The sequence below is a fragment of the Coturnix japonica genome, chromosome 22, assembly GCF_001577835.2.
Source record: "Coturnix japonica isolate 7356 chromosome 22, Coturnix japonica 2.1, whole genome shotgun sequence".
NCBI lineage: Eukaryota > Metazoa > Chordata > Aves > Galliformes > Phasianidae > Coturnix > Coturnix japonica.
Window position 1 is genome coordinate 2,023,998 of NC_029537.1, and position 18,006 is coordinate 2,042,003.

Consider the following 18,006-nt stretch of genomic DNA (forward strand, 5'->3'; position numbering starts at 1 on the left):
TCACACAATACTGTCATGCTAATTGCAAGGTCAAAAGCACACACACTTAAAGACAAAAAAAAGTTAGGAAAATATTCTTCTAATAGCCCCTATGGTTTTGTAGAGGTCAATATGTTGGTTTGTTTTCAACATAATTCTATCTGGGGCTTATCCTGCTCAATGATATTATTTTAAGCAGTTAGCAGCCTGCAAAACATGTAGAGAAAAATCCTTACCAAGACGTTACTGAGTCCCTCGTAATCGAAAACCTTGTTTTCATACATGTCAGCCAACTCTTTGCTTAGCTGAATGGCTTTTTCCCACATCTCCAAGTAAGATGAAGGGAGGGAAGTTAGGGAAGAAGAGCACAAAGAAAAGATACAGTTAAAAGCATTCATCACCACAGACAGGTCACACAAAAAATTCAGCTGATTTTATTTCATGCAGCAGCTTAATGCACAACCATTGTTCTCTTAGATTCCATGTTGTACATCTTTTGCAATGATTGTCATAAGTCACACAGCCCCTCCTACCACCAAACCAAAAGCCACTAGCCAGGAAAAGAAAGAAAACCACTGGTATTTTTCTTATCTAGACAGTATTGAGAATAGGGCTAATTTTACAGATCTTCAACTAAAAAGGGAGTGGGACTGAAACACGTCAAACAGGTGCCCTGCTCATGCTAATGCTTGGTATGTTTAATAGCCAGGCCTTAATAATCAAGGCTATTTATTCCCCTTAGGAACAACTTCTGGCAGCTATTTTCATCAGTCTAAGTACCAGTGAACCCCTAAGAACACCAAAGAAACCTACTTTGCCCCTGTCGAAGAAGGAGATAATTTCTTGGTAGAGCTTCTCCTTGAGCTCCTGTTGTGAGTAGACATAGTAGCTGTCCCTCTGCAGCAGATGAGGGACGCATGGCTTCTCAGACCACTAGAATAGAGGAAAACAGGCAAAGCTGAGAGAACTGGAATATGTGTAGATGAATAAATCCTTACATTGGACACACTAATCTACTGCATGGATGCACTCAAGACAAATCAGGCATCAATGCTAAGAGAGGACAAGAAAGTATGTAGTATCCACGTAGTATCCACGACCAGTGGAAACCAGCTTATGCAAAACTACTTTAAAAACAAATAGAAGAAGGAAAAAAAGAGAGGATTCTTTATTATTCCTTTAAAACCCATCCTCTTGCAGAGGGAACTAAAGCTGTCTATAGTGCATTACCTGGAGCAGCTCTGCATGGAGAAGGAGAGTATATGCAGCCTCGGTGAAGTTCTCACAGTCTGTGTGCAGGTCCCGGAGTTTATACAGGTATCTATATAAATGAAAAGCAATTGTTACCTTATGCAATGGGCTGCTGTATCAGTGTGATGAAAAACAAGGGAAGCAAAGGCTTCTGTTCAGGTCTATGGAAGGAATCATCCTACCTGATATAAATGTCCTCTCGTTTCTTCTCTTTGTAAAAATTCTGCCAAAAGGTAGAAAAAGAAACAGTCCAACTAATGTAAAACACCATGGATTTGCATAATCATTGCTGGACAAGTAACTTAAGGATCAATCTCAGATATTACAAAGATGTTTGCTATCACTTTGCCCGCTAAGAGGTGTATTATGCCTCAAATCATCCCATCATAAGATGGGGGCTACAATTACCTCTAGTAAAAGGCTAACTTGCCCAAAGGTACACAACTAATCTTCACAGTGGAGCAGGGAATTAAGTCCACATCTGCCAAACTACCAGCTAGCCATCTTTCTTGCCCATATATCAGGGCCTTGGGTTACCACATAAGCAAGGCTCAGACACATGATTTGCTTTTGGATTATATACCTATGTTTTATAGCTGCCAATAAACAGTAGCCTGATGTGAGCCCATCACTACCCAAAATGAACAGAGAATATTATTTAAAATCCTAAAAAAAATCATTTCACGGCCTCTTATGATGTCTTTCTTCCTGGAGATCAACAAAGAAATTACTTTTCCAGTGAATTATTTTGCATGGCAAATTGAGGTCACCAAATTCATACCATGGCACCCAACCCACCCCAGGACAACATAAAAGCCAGGTTACTAAAGCAGCACCCACATCCAAACCCAGCAGCCTCTACCATACCAGCACATTGACAGTGCAGCTCATGCGGTTCTCCTTGCTTTCATCGTGCATGATTGTTCTGTAGTCCAGCAGGTTCTCCAGCAAGCTGCTAACCAGCCAAGCAAACTTCTCCCCAGAAGCAGACAGATATTTATGCTTCCGACAGTGCTCCAACAGGCTGTAGACAAAATCCAATGAGATTAAAGGCAATACACCCAAGTCAGATACTCAAATCAGACAGGTCAAAGCTTTTCTTGTCAATCAAAATCAACCCTCATCCCTTCATTCAGGTTATTGATGAGGATGTTGAACAAGACCCAGCCCAACACCAACCCCTGGGGGACACCACTAGTTACAAGCTTCCAACTGGACTCTGAGCCACTGATTACATTAGGGTTTCTTTGCTTTAGAAAAATAGCTGGCTACACTGTAAACAAAGAGCCTCCATCTTCCCTATAAAACTCACAGTTTCTCCAGCAAAATCTTGTACTGTTCATCCCCTCGGCCGCCCTCAACTTCCTGGTCCAGTCTGGTTATTAACTCGTTTTCAAACTGAAAAGGCAAAAAAAACCTATTAAGTAGACAGCAGTTCCATAAGGCATGATCAGTAATGCTTCTCCCCCATTGATCAGCAGTTCAGTTTTGTTAGGAAGGAAAAGTAACTTTAGTGACCAGCTACAGAAGATAATGATGATTCACTCACCCTAAAGAAACTGCTCTACTACCACCAGTTAAGGGCCAGTCACCACTCTCTGATCATCGTAAAAGCTGTGATTGCTAATTAAATCAACTTCTCATGAAACTAAGCCCTTGTTCAGCCATGAAGATACACTCTGTTACATACCAGTAAGTCAAGTACTTAGTTTTAGCTATAACTTGATTACTGAGGTATAAAACATTCCTGTTCCAGAACATGAAGGATATCATAAATATTATATATACTGCTGGAACAGAAAATCCATGCCACATAAGCAGTTTCCTTCTACTGATTCCAAAAACCCTTGAGACCCTGGGGCCAACCATGCCAAACACTGAAGATCTCAAGGGAAGAAAGATCCCAATACACACAGTGAAGCTGGGGTCTGAACTGGACAGAGTTTGGTGCTTAGGGAAATGCACATCACATCTGACAATGACCTGAAATGCCAAGGTGGCTGCCTCTTGGATGGATGTCTCCTACCCATCTCCAGGGACAAGTCTGTGTACAGCATAACTAGAGGGTCCCCTGTCTGCTAGTTGAGATGTTAAAGGTCTGATATTCCCAGAGGAAAAATGGAAGAAAACGACCTTTGAAACTGCAGAGAAAAGTTAACTTTAGGACTGAAGAGAAGACCCTCTTTTTCTTCCTTCCTGTCTGGTGTTTTCTCAATAGAAATAAAAGGGAACTAGGAATTAGCACGGGGTTGGATTTGGGTCCCATTCCCTGCTCTGTCAAATTACTTAATAATTACTTCCAAAAACATTCAGCACTATGTGTTTGGTGGTGGCCTAGTTTAAACCATAAGAAAACTATTTGGTTTTGCTCAAATATTCTTGCCTAATGCACACTTAGAACATTTGCCCTTAACGTATGGGGCTCCCTTACCATATGAAAGTTTCTGTTCCCACTGAAGTTGTACTCGCACTGCATCATATCAAAGAAGATGGGAATAGTAGCTTTCCGTAGCTCAGGCTCTGGGACCAAAGTTACCTCCAGGATTGGCCCTACCATTGCTGGAATAAACTTTATTTTGTGGGGACCTGCAAGAAAGTCGATGTCAGATACATCCTAATGGAACGTGGTTGCTTGAAGTCATGTGATATATTGATATTCAAAGAAACTTTGTCCTCTTGAACAGCTGGATCTACATGTATTTCCCCACATTAAACACAAATAGCTTACATAAAGAAATAAACTATTAGAAATCCAGCTTAACGGCTTGAATGAAGATAATTCCTTAGATGGAACTCACCCAGATTATACCACATATCCCTTATTTTGAAGCCAATTTCCTTCCTCATGTCCCCATACCTAGAAAGAAGCAGAAGAAAAAAATACGAAGGGCTATTTATTGAAGTTACCTCTGCAAAGCTGATGCTTCTTAAAAATAAAAAGGTCTGGCAACTTTTGAAGTGTAAACTCACTTCTTGATAATTTTGCTGCGCTTGGCTTGTGAGAAGGTCTCCAGCTGGAGGGATTCGTGAGTGAGAAAGGCCACTGCCAAATGGAAATAGTTATTCCAGAGCTGTGGAAGAGAAACAAGTCCAAAATAGGAGAAGGCAAAGGAAAAGCACCAAACAAAACAATGGAGATACACAGGTCCAAATGCTGTGGGTCTCACAGTTCAGTTAACGAGGAAGGTTACCAACAAATAGCGCAGATGAGACTGTCTTGGCCAAAGCAGGCAAGCCAAGAACATAGCACAGAATCACAGAATGGCCTGGGTTGGAAGACCCCCAGCGACCCCCTACAGCAACTCAAAATCTACCACTACTTTTACCTTGGACTTTCCAACTTAATAAGTAACATCCCATAGGATTTTAACTAGTCAAGTACAGTTCAGCTTTAGCCAGCAGACCACTCAGCTTGACCTCAGAAGGTCAGTTACCTACAGCAGTTGCACTGTTTTATGCTCACTGCTAACCACTGTTCTGTAATTCAGAATGCAATGCACTCAGTTGACTCTACAGACGTTTTCCAATGGCAGCAGTGGGATTTGCTTGCTCCTCATGCCCTTTAGGAAACACTGATGTCCAAAAGAAAACCGAGAAATAACGGGACTATTACCTGGAGTTCAAAACTTGTTTGATCCAGGAAGAAGCGGTTGAGCACGGAGGTAAATTGATTCACTGCCCGGAGGAAAACCCTGAAAGAGGTAAAAATATCAAAGAAAAGGTGGCTTTTGAAAGAAAATAATAATGTTGTATTCTGGGTTTACACATCTCCTAAAGGTAAGCTCAGTAGAAAAGAGCACATGTCCCTAAATGAGATTTGGGAAGTACTATTATACTTCTTTTGCAGTATAGAGATGTCAAGGAGAAGCTGTTCCTCTGTTTCCAGCCTCGAATGGAGGCAGATGAAAAAACAGAACGTGTTTTGGCTCAGTGTGTATGAGCATGCAGTGTTGTTCTGGACAACAGCTCCTCCAGAGCTCAGCCTATCCTCACCACTGATGCATTCAAATAACTTGTCACCTCCATGTCCTCCTCCACACTGCACCCTTATGACAAACTCCATATCACAGGACAGAAATGAATCTGGGTTTACAGACCAACACGATGAACCTGTGACCATGGGAACCACCCTCCTTTCAGAAGCAACAAGACTCCAAATCAGTAACGTGACTTAAAACAGCAGCAACTACGTACCTGCTCTGCATCATATTCATGACCATCCAGTCAGAAGGGTAGACATTCTTTCCAATGAGATCCTTGAACATGATGAATGTTTCCATCAGGAAGTCCTGTTGGAAAAATAAAAAGCACAGGTTGAAATGAGTAGCCTTTTTATTTGCATGAACATATAGGGAAATGTAAGTATTTGCAACTGCAGTGATTAACTACTCCATTGATAACCTATCAGTATATTTTACCTCCTAAGAAGGATCCCTTACAGCAGGAATATTATTCCAATAACTAAATTATTTCTGACATCACATCCATTCAATTGCAGAAGGAGATCAGGTTCTATGGAATTATTCCTGTTTAATTAAATCTACCTTTACTGTTCCAAATTAAGCCATGCTGTAATGAGTTCTGGTGCACAAGATGGATTGAACAGCAAAACCGACATTGGAGTACTTGTATCCAACAACAGCATAGCAGCCCTATGCAGTACCTTCTATCAAGATGGAAACCCAGAATGGAAACTCATTTCTCCAATTATTTAAGCCTAATTTCAGAAGTACTGTTAAGAAAAGGTAATAAACAAGAGCTTCAAACAGATGGTTTAGAATATTATCATAGAAAAGATGCATTTTGCACATTCTGCCCCCAACAAAGCCTGCACACCTGAAGTCTTTGGCAATGCAAGGATAAGAATAAAGGAGAAAGACAAGATGGGTGAAAGGAGATATATATATCAATAATATCGATCTCTCTGTATCGTGGTCTCTGCAGACAAAAAATGCTAACTGTGGGAATTTAAATAGATTCCAGTCTCTGCAAAGACAGCAGGTCAGCATTCAAAAATAGAGGGACACAAAGGTCACACGAGAAATCACCACCTTGCAAAGAAAACCACCCCAAAAAGATAATAATAGTTCTGTGAAGTTGAACAGCTTGCTCTACGGCAAGCAAGTTGAATATGATGAGAGAAATGGGCATTTGGTGCTGCCTCGCTGAAAACCCTCCAGGCATCGTTAAATCAAAGCTTGACTGAAAGGTCTGGATTTGTCCAGGGGCACCTTGAAGACATGAATTAACTCATAGCAGTATTAAACCAATCAAGTCATGATGCTACACCAGGGCTGAGAAGAACCAAAGCATAAAAGCCAACAACGAGCAACAAAAAGAAAGAAAAACAATTATTGCAATAGCAAAAATAATGCAACTTTGTGTTGGCATTATCACACGTTACCACAAATGCAGGCTTGCTTCTGTAGATTGAGATTTACAGGAATTATAAACTGGTATTTTGGATTGATATCTCTTTAAATGATGTTCATGCAGCTTTACTTATTACCCATATTCACCCTCCTGATACATTTCTGTATACAGAAACAGACAAGAAACATCCCGTTTGAGGCAGAAGATGCAGAGAGAAGGGTGAAACAAGATGCACCTTGATTTCTGATTTCTAACGAACCCTTCATAAAATACATTTACATAATATATTAAAAGCAGCTCTAAACCTATATGCTGAATGCTCCCTTTTGACTATCAGCCCTGTGGGTGCAGAAGTGACAGAAATGTGTGTGTCCTGTAGGTGGCTATGTTGCTCAATAGATTGCAAGCTATTCCAACTGCTCAGGGAACCAAAGGATCACCTTCCTCATCCAAAATGAATTACAGACCTTTTTGAGGGGGTTTTTGATGTATCTTTTACAGGAAGAACACAACTCCTGGCTCTTCCCCAGGCAGTATTTCAATAAGCAAGCACTTTAAGTTGCAAAATTAGGAGCACGAAGGCAAAACCTCAGAACAACTGCTGTGTTATGCTATGGAGAATTGAATAAATCCTGCTTTTGGTTCTGACTTTTCCTAGAGCAGTTTAGTCAGAATAGTTGGTTCTAAAGTGCTCAACCCCCCCCCCCCCCCCAGGTCCCGGCGTATTGAGGGCACAGCGACCCCCCCCGACCCCCACAACGGGACCCACCAAGGAAACCCCCCCCCCCCCACCACCACCAAAATCAAAGCCTGATGTGTCCCCTGGTTTTATACCTAAAGTCTCTGAGAAGATGAATTGTACACAGCTTTTAACAGGGAAAGAACTATTTCCACCGCCACCCACTAAAGCAAGACAAAGCATTCCGGTTTAAATTAGAATTCAGTATTAGGGTTTTAGCTGTTATCCCATAGGACTTCATTAATAGAAGTCCTCCTTGTTTTCAGAAATTAATGCAGATACATTTTCAAAACTGCTGTCTTTCCTTTAGATGCACTTGAAAGCTTTCGGTCTCTTAATTAAACTGGGAAGTGGGATGAACTAGAAAGAAGTAGATAAAGAAACAATCAAAAAGACATACAGTGAGAGTGTCTTCATTCACTCTTTTGGTTCCTGACCTTCTACTTGCAGGGACATAAAAAGTTATTAAACATGTTTTTATCAATGCTACCAATGCTCCAGTTCAGGCTCCAGAGTCTCAGCAACATCCATCCCCATCCCCACACCCAACTGTCCACACCCAGCAAGGGTGATGTGAAAATATCCCCAGTGGTTGTGGCTCTAGGAACACAGAAGACATTGCTAATAAATGCACTCTCATCAGCCTAAACTGAATACAGTAACTTGAAATGACCTTTCAGAAGGAGAAAGTAATTCCTTATGGACTGAGCTAATCCCTTAGTCAAGCTGACTTACAATAATGTCCTGCCTGGTTTTGAAAGTATTTATGTAATGGTTGTAATGGTAGTCATTCATCTGCCTCAGGATGGCTGTCATGCAGGCCACAAAAATACCCTAGAATATGAAAAACAAAACATTTGATTACTTTTCTGTATTAAGCACCAAAGCTCAAAATGCAGCACGTGCCCTCAGGGTTCCACCCAGTCAAATATCACTAGGCACATATAGGTCCTGGCATTGTGGGTCTGTCTGCTTTCTCCTCTCCCCCATACCAGTTCAATACCTAATTCTTTTTCACCTGGGGGTTGCAGTCTGCAAGAAAAACATGTCCTCTAAACATCAGAATGAGTACTTTTATATATGTGTGTGTACATATATACACATATAAGTATACATATATATATATATATTTTTGTATCCCAATACCCATCGCAGACAGCAACCCGAAGCCATGTTGGAGTGGCACAGAAGTGCTGCAGGAAGTGATGATTTCATAAACCACTCTACACACCGAAACCTCCCAGAAGAATTAATTCCAATATTACAGAGGGGAAGGTAGTAAATGAAGGAAAGGAAAGGGCTCTCACAATGTGTGGAGACTGTCTGCTCATTCCTATCACCGTGCGGTTTATTCTCCTCAGCAGGCGTTCCATGATCTGCTGGATGTGGTTGGCCGTGGGCCCCTGGGGATGTTCAAAAAGGAAAATCAGACTATTTTCTATATATACTGATTAACAGAAAGCTCCCTGACATGGGAGGACTGCCCTGACAGTGCTTAACTGTTATCTAAGGAATCGAAGATGACAACTTACTACACAACAACAGCTGATTTGAATACTGTTGACATAGAAAAGTAATAGCATAATTCATCTCTTCCAGCTTCACTGGCTCACCCCAGCACAAGTTGAGAACAGTTTTTTTTTGAGGAGTTAGGGAAAAGAAAGAATTAACCCTAATTTGCACCCTTGAGAGTTCATGCTTACCACATCTTTCCTATCCAGCACTTCCAGTATGCTGCTCAGTAGCTGTGAGCTGGCCTCATGGTCAGGTTTGTTTGAGTTGTCATCCAATTGGCCGCTCAGCTGGTCAATCAGCAGAGGGAGAATAGCATCTCTGCATTCTGAAAAGGAAACACAGCACCGTACCCTGTTGGTTCTTCAGCATTCCATATGAACAGGTAACACACTGCAGTTTTCTGCTCTTAACTTTAGCTCTGACACCAAAACATACACTTCAATCTACTCTGACACACTGAGGGAGACAAATCATAAATGCTGAACAACAAAAAGTTTCAAGTCCTGGAGCCACAAAGGCAAAGAATATTTCTGCAGATGGATTTGATTGTGGACTACTGCTACTGATTGATTTAAATGTGTAAATGTGAAAGATATTTTTGCTTGCAGAGGTGCACAGCTCTATAAAGAAACCAGAGACCTCCATTCACTACTCACCAGGCTGCTTAAACAGATCGCTCTCAACAATCTTGGTCATGCAATTCAGCTTCTGTCGAACCAATTGGTTGTCAGGAATACTTTGGATGAAGTTGCCGAAGAGGTTACTAACATGCAAACCACAAAGCAAACACAGCATCAGCATTTTCACCCAGTGAGCTTCCATCCACATTTACACTGCCTTGGCAAGTAGAGCAGTTTTGCCTCTGTGTTGAACTGCTGTTTTCTTATTAACTTATTTGCTACAAACTTAGCAAAGCAATCAGTAAAACTGAACAGCATCCAGAAACTGCAGGCAACAGGCTCTCAAAGTAAAGCCTGCAAGAGAGATATGACATAAAAGCTAATAAATAGGAAATGCTGCACATCCTTATTGCTAGTGTAAAATAATGATAGTCTCACACAAAATGAAAGCAGAATTTTGCACTGCTGAAGCCTGAAACACTGCTAGGCACAATGGCACATCCTTCCAGATGCCCCTTTCATCACGAGTGATGACTCATGTTAATCTGAGACTCCATTAAATTAAATTCCATCTACATTTGCTGTCTGCCTGCTGTTGAGAGCAAATTATCTGTGTGAGAACAAGGAAGCACTAAAGGGAGGTTCCTGATAAAGCTATGTATACCAAAGAATAGAAATTCAAAGTGTCATTAATACTGAGCTCCTCCAGAGCCCTGGGAGGAGCTTCCTATAAAATGATGCACAACATGCATGAGCACATCATAATCAGAGCAGCTGTTTTTAGGAAAGTTTCCCTTTATTTCCCCCCAGCAGATGAGTTGAGTCTGCAGGACAAACTTAATATGGTTACCTGAGTTGAACAGGGTCAAAGACTAGTTTGACATCGTTTATGATGCTCGGCAAATACTTTAAAGCTGCACCCTGCAAGAATGAAAAAGGAGACATAAAGCACACATGGAAACTGAGTGAGGTTGGGTAGTTCATCCTGAAAGGGTGTAATGCCACAATAGCAATGCCCATGGCTGACATGGCAAATCCAGCTCTATCAAGAACAAATACGCAGACACCTGCACAGTTCTGGCATGAAATCAGATCTATGCATCCAAAAAGCCTCCAGCAACTTCAAGCTCCTTCAGCATGTCCACATACAGAGGAATATGTTAAATAGTTCCCACAATGGCTTTTACAGATGTAGCATCCGAGCACCTGGATGCAACCGTAACTAAAGTGAGCCTCTGGGCGATGCTCCATGGCTGCTGCCAGCAGGAACTTTGCTTATACTAAAATCAAAGCTGGACTTTAAATGACCCAAATACTCATTTGTAGTCCAAAATCAATCCTTGTTTTAAGCAGAGAAAGGCATGTGGTTAGAAGTAGTGAAATAAACCATCTAGAGTACTCATTGCCTTTAGTAATCTAGCCAGGCTTACTGCACCAGCTGCTCTGCTCCTCCTCAGAGCCCAGATACAGGTACATAATCCAGTCCAGACCATAAAAACAAGCAAGTATACAATCTAAGATACACTTAGGAACCATCTGCTTTTTCAGTACTTTCATTTCCAGCATTGTGTTCATTTTTGCAGTGTTGTAACACTTGTATCACCATCAACCATAGGCTTGGCAATGGTGGTTGAAGAGTCTTTCATGCTACATCTTAGTTAGCTGTTAGCTTTCACCCTAACAGTTGCTGTCAGGTTTTCAGCCAGAAGCTCTCATCTTCATTTGATAAACTTTATGGTTTAAATGGTTTTTTTTTTCCTATCACATTCAGCACTACAACAGACACTCTGAAGATTCTGTTCTGACTCATCTGAATGGGGTTATGCACCTCAAAGCTTGATCCTTTTTCTGCCTTTCCCCAAATGTATCAGTTGAGGTAATAAAAAGTATTAGCTCTTCCTGCAAATTATGCATACCTTAATCTTGACGGCCTCTTCTAAAGGACGGTCCATGAGGACATTGAAGGAGAAGAACAGCTTGCGTATTGCATCATTAAATTCATCACCATCTTCACTTTTCCCATAAAACCTATAAAAGACAGAAAGGGGAGTAGTCACAAATGTAAATCTGGAATAACAGTCACAGCAGCTGAGATATAATTTTATACTTTGGAAGAACATCTTACAGTTATCTCCTTCTACAAAGAAATGAATGGCATTTGGGATTCTGTAGTTACTATGGGAGTAATTTGCTGATGAAACTTGTAACAGAAAAGATGCATTTCTCTAACTGCCAATGCCTCAAAATCCACTTAGGTTCCAAGAATCAAGTGGCTCATTTCTGTCTTAAAATGAGCTTCAATAAAACTGAGGAGCATTTTCCCCAATGATGCTGACTGGAAGGACTGACTTCCATGAAGAGACACGATGAAGATGACGAAGCCTCACCTCAGGTACAATATTCTTGACTGAACGATGAATCTGAAGAGGTATTTCAAAGCTTTCAGAGCAGCAAACAGCAATTCTGTCTTGCTGGAGTCATCAGCATTTCCCACGTAACAGTTCAGCACTTTAGTGAGTTTCCTTTGGAAAATCAAAAAGGGGAATAAATAAAGACAGAGTAAAATTTCTGTGCATATTCAGCTTCCTTATTCCAAAGAGGAATCTAATGATCAGGTAACAGGAGTGCGTCTCAAGCAACACTAAAGTTGCATAACACATAGTATTCACCATCCAGTCTCTCCTGAATCAAAGGATGGGAATCTCATTGCCCTTCATGCAAAATCCCCTTCATTAAACAAATCCCAGCACTCCAAGTGGCGTGTGAGCATTAGATAAGTACACGACAGCTTTTGCACTTGCTCTGCTTCCCACACTACCAGCATCCAATTCCCTGCTTTGTCAACCCCTGGCACATGGAGCACACAAAGGACACCATCTAATATCATAGTTCACTTGGCATTATGCAAATATTACATTGTCAGGCTAAGCTGGAAAGCAAGACAAGGCAACAACAAAGCTAAGATGTAGCACGTCCATTAAGCAGACAAAGAAGTTTATTAATAGTAAAGAGAAAGAAGTTTTCTTCTGGGAAATTTTCTTCAGGCTACAGGGAAGCAAATCATTTGCACACAGTGAGTGAAGCCAGGACAAGGAAGAAGAAAGCAATCCAGGATGGGAGGACTTTGCTGTATCTGTATTTCCAGCCAGAGGCTTCATACTCAGGGCTGAGAATTAACACCTACCATTAAAAATAAGAAGGGATTTCCAGAGGGGAAACAGAGTTTGGTTGTTTTCTTTTGCCTCTGCTGACCAGAGTTTTAAATTCTGAGTTCCTTGTTACCATGAAGGTAATCACTGTTGGACTCAGGGGCTCCAGAGCAAGGGGAGCTGAAGAGTCAAGAGACCTGGATATTGCTCTCACCCTATATCTGTTGCTCTCTTCCAATATCCTACACACCCTTGGGCACATAATCCACAATAGGCACTTCAACCAATACCCCACTTTAAGCACACAAAGTCACCAGACTGCCCAACAGGACTATAAGCCTTCATCTGTAAGTAAATCAATTCTGGGTGTCATCAGCTTTTTCCTTCCTTGATGAATTAAAACGAATGATTGTGAGCTGAATTCTTTAAACTGCTTTGAAGTCCTAAAACTCAACTGCTACAGGAAAACGAAATCACTCCCATCATCCTCAACTGCATTTCTGAAGGTGAAGAACTGCAAATTTGTTCTAAATAAATGGCCACATACTTGAGAGTTTTGATATGTAGAGTATAACCTATGTGTGTTAACCCCCCATCACGACATTTGGCCCTTCTCTAAAGTTTGTGGCCACCACAATCTGCTTGCTGTAAGCAGATGGGTGAGAGCAAACTTCACTTTAGTTCTGCTACCATCAACCACAATGTTAGCCACACATGGCTCTGCTTCTGCTCCCCATAGCACCATTCAAATATACTACAAAGATTGCAGCCGTACAGAGCACAAACTTCCTTCTGCTTAAAGTACTTTGAAGGACGTGGGTAGATACCAGCAAGGCAAAATAGTTCCAGCAGCACAATACTTATTAGATCAGACTTTTAATGAATTTATCCTCCTTGATCAATTCCCCCAGCGACTTGCAATGACATCTTCCATACAAACTGACTGCAAGAAGTCTGTTTTTGATAGGAAAGCAGGCTGCAAAACACAAAGACCCTTTTGTAAAACACACACACGTGCACAAAATAAAGTGCGAGTACTACAGGTCAAGAAGAGAGTCTGATTCACATGCCCTTAACACAGCATTTGCCATGCCAGTAGCGTCCTGTCGTTGCAGAAAAGAGTTCTGACAATGGAAGCTTTTAGCAAAGTAAAAAAGGTAAATGCAGGGTTTTCTTTCCTGGAAGCAGAGGAAAAGCAAAGCAGACAAAAAACAATCATCTGGGGTCTATGCTGTTCTGACCACATTAGTTTAATTTGCCGTCAGTATCAGAGAGATGCTGTCTGAAGGTCAGTCTGTGGGTTTGTGGTTACCAACACTTACACGTATGCCAGAGTTGCACTGAAGTGTTTGTAAATGTAAGTTTCAAGTACAGGGTTGAAGTGCTGGAACTTGATGTCTCCGATCAAAGAAATAATAAATACCTGCCAAAAAGAAAAGAATAATTAAGAGGAGAGAGATGACACAGAGATGACACAATCTTTACTACCTGCAACACAACTTAGTCTCCAATCACATCATTGGTTTTGTTGAGTCCTGATTCTTGTTGATTTCTCTTTAATAACACTGATGCTACACATGTCCATGTGCTGACTGAAGGCTGCATAGGATTAAAAAGGCTGAAGGCTGTTTTTTTAAAGCTAACTCATTCTTTTCAAGCTGGAACTTGAGATTGTGATCACTTGTATTCCAAGGTAACACTCAGTCCTGGTTAATACAATGACACATATCAGAGCTAGGGCACCCTGTCCTCACTGGCCCCAACCAATGTGAACTGGATATATTTGGCTTCACTTTTTTTCTTCAACCATCAAGTACATACTTGATCAGCACCCAAAAGCCACTAAGAAGTCACTCACCAGTGCATCAAACACAAGGAAGTCATAGGTTTCATTTTCTGACATTTCCATCATTATGTTGAAAAGTGCATCGAGAGTGTCTTGCAAAAACTAGAAGAATAAATAGCAAAAAGAGTCAGAAAAAAGCACTACTGTTGGAACACTGCACAGGAGACTGTTCTTTTGGATCATGTTTTCCCTCCTTCCTAGCTCAGTTGAACTGGAAAAGTCATACAGAAAAGTTCATTTTTAAAGGGATCTCAGCCCTGTGTTCATTCACATGCTGGTCATGATGACCATCCCATTCTCAGTTATAAGAGCAAGGAGGATCTTATTATTTCTGCTCTACTGCCTTTTTAATCAGCCTGTTGTGCAAAAGCACAACCATCCAGAAGAGCTATTTAATAAAGCTTGCAGTAAGCTAAATCCGTGTCATCAAAGCATATACTTTTTGTTCTGCCATTACTCAGCAGCTAGAAGACCAGCTATCTCTATCCCATACATGGAGCTTTTATGTACAAGACAATGATAAGCCATCAAAGCATTTAAGTTCCTGCACAACAAGGAGACTCGAATCTCTATGTATACCTTCACAATTTCTCCTCCTTCCACCTCCATTAACTTCCTCAAGTTGTGGGCAATGTTCTGAGAGTTGGAACGCCAGTTCAACAAACCCAGCAGGTCAACTAGCAAGGACAGAACATCAGCAATTAGAAACAGATTACAACAACACAGCTGACTTAATGGCTGCAGAACAGTACAGAATAAGTATTAGAGGTTATTTTTAGAATCAGCTTACAAGGAAAAGTCACACTGTGTTGTACAGAAAATTACCTTGAGGTGGCTCTTTTGTCTTGGCAAGAAAGTTAGCTTTGCTATTAATGGAAAACCTTGGTGTACTTTGATAACATAAAGCATTCAGTAGATAAATATGCAAGATTCTCATTCACTCAGCAGAAGATACCTCAAGCCAGGACACTTATAAGAGTATATGACTTTTCTTGTGCTTTGCTCTGTGTTTGCTTTAGAGCAGGAACTCTAAAGCAAATAATGGCAATACTGATGCCAGCAATGCTGGGGTTGGGCTGTCACTGATGAGTGAAGCAGCAAGATTAAACTTAAAGCACTAAGCTCACATGTGCCACAATGCCACAGACATCTGCAGGAAGAAATTGCCCTTTTAAATTCAAATATACAGCATGACACCACTGGGATGCTAATACAAGACCTACCATTCTGGGTGAGTTTGGTAGAGCAGATTAAAGTGGCAATCTGGAAGCTGTCTTTCGTACTGTCTTTGTTGGGTGTAAAGTTGGCTAGATGGTGCAGGCTTTTCCCTGAGGAGGTCTCCTTCTCCTCCATTTCCACTTTTGTATAAGGAAGAGTTAAATAGCTTTTTGCATCTTCCATTTTCTTGTTATCACCCTGTTGGTTGACCACAAGAATAAGGAGGGTTATCTCAAACATCTCTGAACTCTTGCAGCTCTCATCTGCAGATACATTAACCATTTAAGCACAGGGATGGCCACAGAAGGCTTTCAATACATTTTCATGTCTATAGTCACTTACTTACACTGTTTGGACTTCTGACTTTAAGGAATAGAAGTTGCCCACACACTACCAATGAACTCAGCTCTTCGAGAGAGTGAATCAAGCCACACAATGCAGGAGTTCAACCCACCCCATCATGCTGTAGCCTTCTACAGCAATACATTAGCTTCTTCCTCTTGATGTGATGAAAGGCACCACATCTCTCTCCCTGACACACTGATCATCTAAATGAGGTGTTCACCAGGCCTGTTTGCTGCTTGTTGTCCAGGTGAATAACGTGAAAGGACTCTACATACACACACTAGTATGTACCAGATTTGTGCCTAACAAGTCAGAAAACCAATCCTTTAAAGCTGTGCTGATGGTAACTTACAAAAAGAGGCTGCTCTACCATCATTGTAAAAGAAATTATTTAACACGTCTGCAACGAAACAACAGTGTTTACATTGCTTGGAAAATATAAAGTCAGTCAAAAGAGATACTTTCATCATTCACACCAAAGCGAGGACTGCCTATGCCAGAGCTACCTTGTAAATAATCAAGTTGTGTTTGCCATCCTGTAGTGTTGTTCCATCTGCATTCATCAGTTTCACAAAGGCCATGCCAAAAGCCCTCTCAGACTTATCCCTAGCTGTAAGTAGAAAGCAAAAAAAATTATTAGGAATTAGGCAAGCAGAATACAAACATTACACCAATGGTAGAAACTCAGAAAATCTCAATGGAGTAGGAAGAGTGCAGTGTTTCTGCTGGCCTTCTCTTTGGATACTCACATTCCTGTGATGACCGATGACGAAAGGTGAACCTTAAATGGCAACGACTGACTTCCTCTATTGCAATGGACACCTATAAATGATAGGACATCATCATCAATTTACAGGACATTATGTTTTCAAATTAGTTTTATATGATTTTAATTAACTGACTTTAAATAAGGTCATTTATTTTTTCTATTCAAAGAAACAAGATTAGAAATGAGACACTCTTACCTTTACAGTTTCATACCAGTATGGTTGCTTGACTTGATAATAAACAACAGACTTATACTCAGAGACACCTTCATAACCAGCACCAGGATGGATAGCTTTCTTTGGAAAACAAAAATAAGGGAAGGAAGAAAAAAGAAAAGGTGAGGTCTAGAATGAAAGACAATAAAAGAAGGTATTTTGGGTTGAAAGAGTTGCTCAAAATCTATGTTTTACGGTCAAGTGAACTTAGTCACTTCTTTTCTTACTCACATCTGCTAGCAACATAAAAAATTAGTGACTTCAAATGTACTCATTGGAATCTCCTGTAATCTCTCTAGCTCATTATCATGCAGTCCTTGCATACAGTTGAAGAATGCAAAAGATCCTATGCACCAGAGCTACCACCTATCCAAACAAGCAGCTTTGTTCTCTTCTGCAAAGGCCATCATACCTCTTGGAGATTGCCATCTTCATCGTGTACAGACATGGTGACTTCTACATTCTTAGGAGTCTTCTTCTTCCCTTTGTCAAACTCCCCTTGTATCAGGGTGACGTAGATATCATTTCGAACATCACCTAAAATCCACAGCACTCAGTGAGTTCTTCTTCTTGTATGGAGAGTCACAGAAGTTCCCCAGTTAATATTTAACATCACAGGGCAACACATCATCCTTCTCCTCTTCATAGCTATTAATAACAGATACTCATGGCACCCAACACCACACTATCTCACCTTCATTTCCAATTATAGAAAAGTTTTTACAATGTACCACTCTCTTTTTTTCTTTCAGAGACCTCTGCCTTTATGTAACACCTTTTTAAATGCAGTGGGCTGTATAGCTCTATAGCAGTTCCCAATGGATAAAGCAAAGCAGGGTCAGATCCATAAGCAACAAAATGACCTCTCTGACTAAACAGAGATTCACCTCCAAGGAGTACTGATGCTATTGTTTTTCTAGACTACTCAAAGAAAGCATTTTCATCAAAGAAAAAAGATTTGGAACATCAAGAAAAGTAAAAACAAGCT

General features: G+C 40.8%; 1 protein-coding gene across 3 annotated transcripts in view; it reads right to left on the minus strand.

Annotated features, from left to right (window-relative positions):
- The window catches only part of DOCK5 (dedicator of cytokinesis 5), a 62,002-nt gene that overhangs the window by 17,083 nt on the left and 26,913 nt on the right, over positions 1 to 18,006 (minus strand). For all 3 annotated transcript variants that reach the window (XM_015882882.2, XM_015882883.1, XM_032448842.1), the window contains exons 14-39: positions 17,431 to 17,555; positions 17,001 to 17,099; positions 16,785 to 16,857; positions 16,542 to 16,645; positions 15,696 to 15,888; positions 15,052 to 15,149; positions 14,485 to 14,574; positions 13,949 to 14,049; positions 11,865 to 11,999; positions 11,394 to 11,505; positions 10,328 to 10,398; positions 9,514 to 9,620; positions 9,046 to 9,182; positions 8,650 to 8,745; positions 8,078 to 8,176; positions 5,425 to 5,519; positions 4,844 to 4,922; positions 4,201 to 4,301; positions 4,029 to 4,087; positions 3,662 to 3,816; positions 2,543 to 2,628; positions 2,098 to 2,254; positions 1,413 to 1,453; positions 1,210 to 1,300; positions 793 to 912; positions 216 to 305 (exon numbers count right to left, since the gene is read on the minus strand). In XM_015882882.2, coding sequence (XP_015738368.1) covers positions 216 to 305; positions 793 to 912; positions 1,210 to 1,300; positions 1,413 to 1,453; positions 2,098 to 2,254; positions 2,543 to 2,628; positions 3,662 to 3,816; positions 4,029 to 4,087; positions 4,201 to 4,301; positions 4,844 to 4,922; positions 5,425 to 5,519; positions 8,078 to 8,176; positions 8,650 to 8,745; positions 9,046 to 9,182; positions 9,514 to 9,620; positions 10,328 to 10,398; positions 11,394 to 11,505; positions 11,865 to 11,999; positions 13,949 to 14,049; positions 14,485 to 14,574; positions 15,052 to 15,149; positions 15,696 to 15,888; positions 16,542 to 16,645; positions 16,785 to 16,857; positions 17,001 to 17,099; positions 17,431 to 17,555 — 2,714 coding nt within the window. The remainder of the gene's footprint in view (positions 1 to 215; positions 306 to 792; positions 913 to 1,209; positions 1,301 to 1,412; positions 1,454 to 2,097; positions 2,255 to 2,542; positions 2,629 to 3,661; positions 3,817 to 4,028; positions 4,088 to 4,200; positions 4,302 to 4,843; positions 4,923 to 5,424; positions 5,520 to 8,077; positions 8,177 to 8,649; positions 8,746 to 9,045; positions 9,183 to 9,513; positions 9,621 to 10,327; positions 10,399 to 11,393; positions 11,506 to 11,864; positions 12,000 to 13,948; positions 14,050 to 14,484; positions 14,575 to 15,051; positions 15,150 to 15,695; positions 15,889 to 16,541; positions 16,646 to 16,784; positions 16,858 to 17,000; positions 17,100 to 17,430; positions 17,556 to 18,006) is intronic.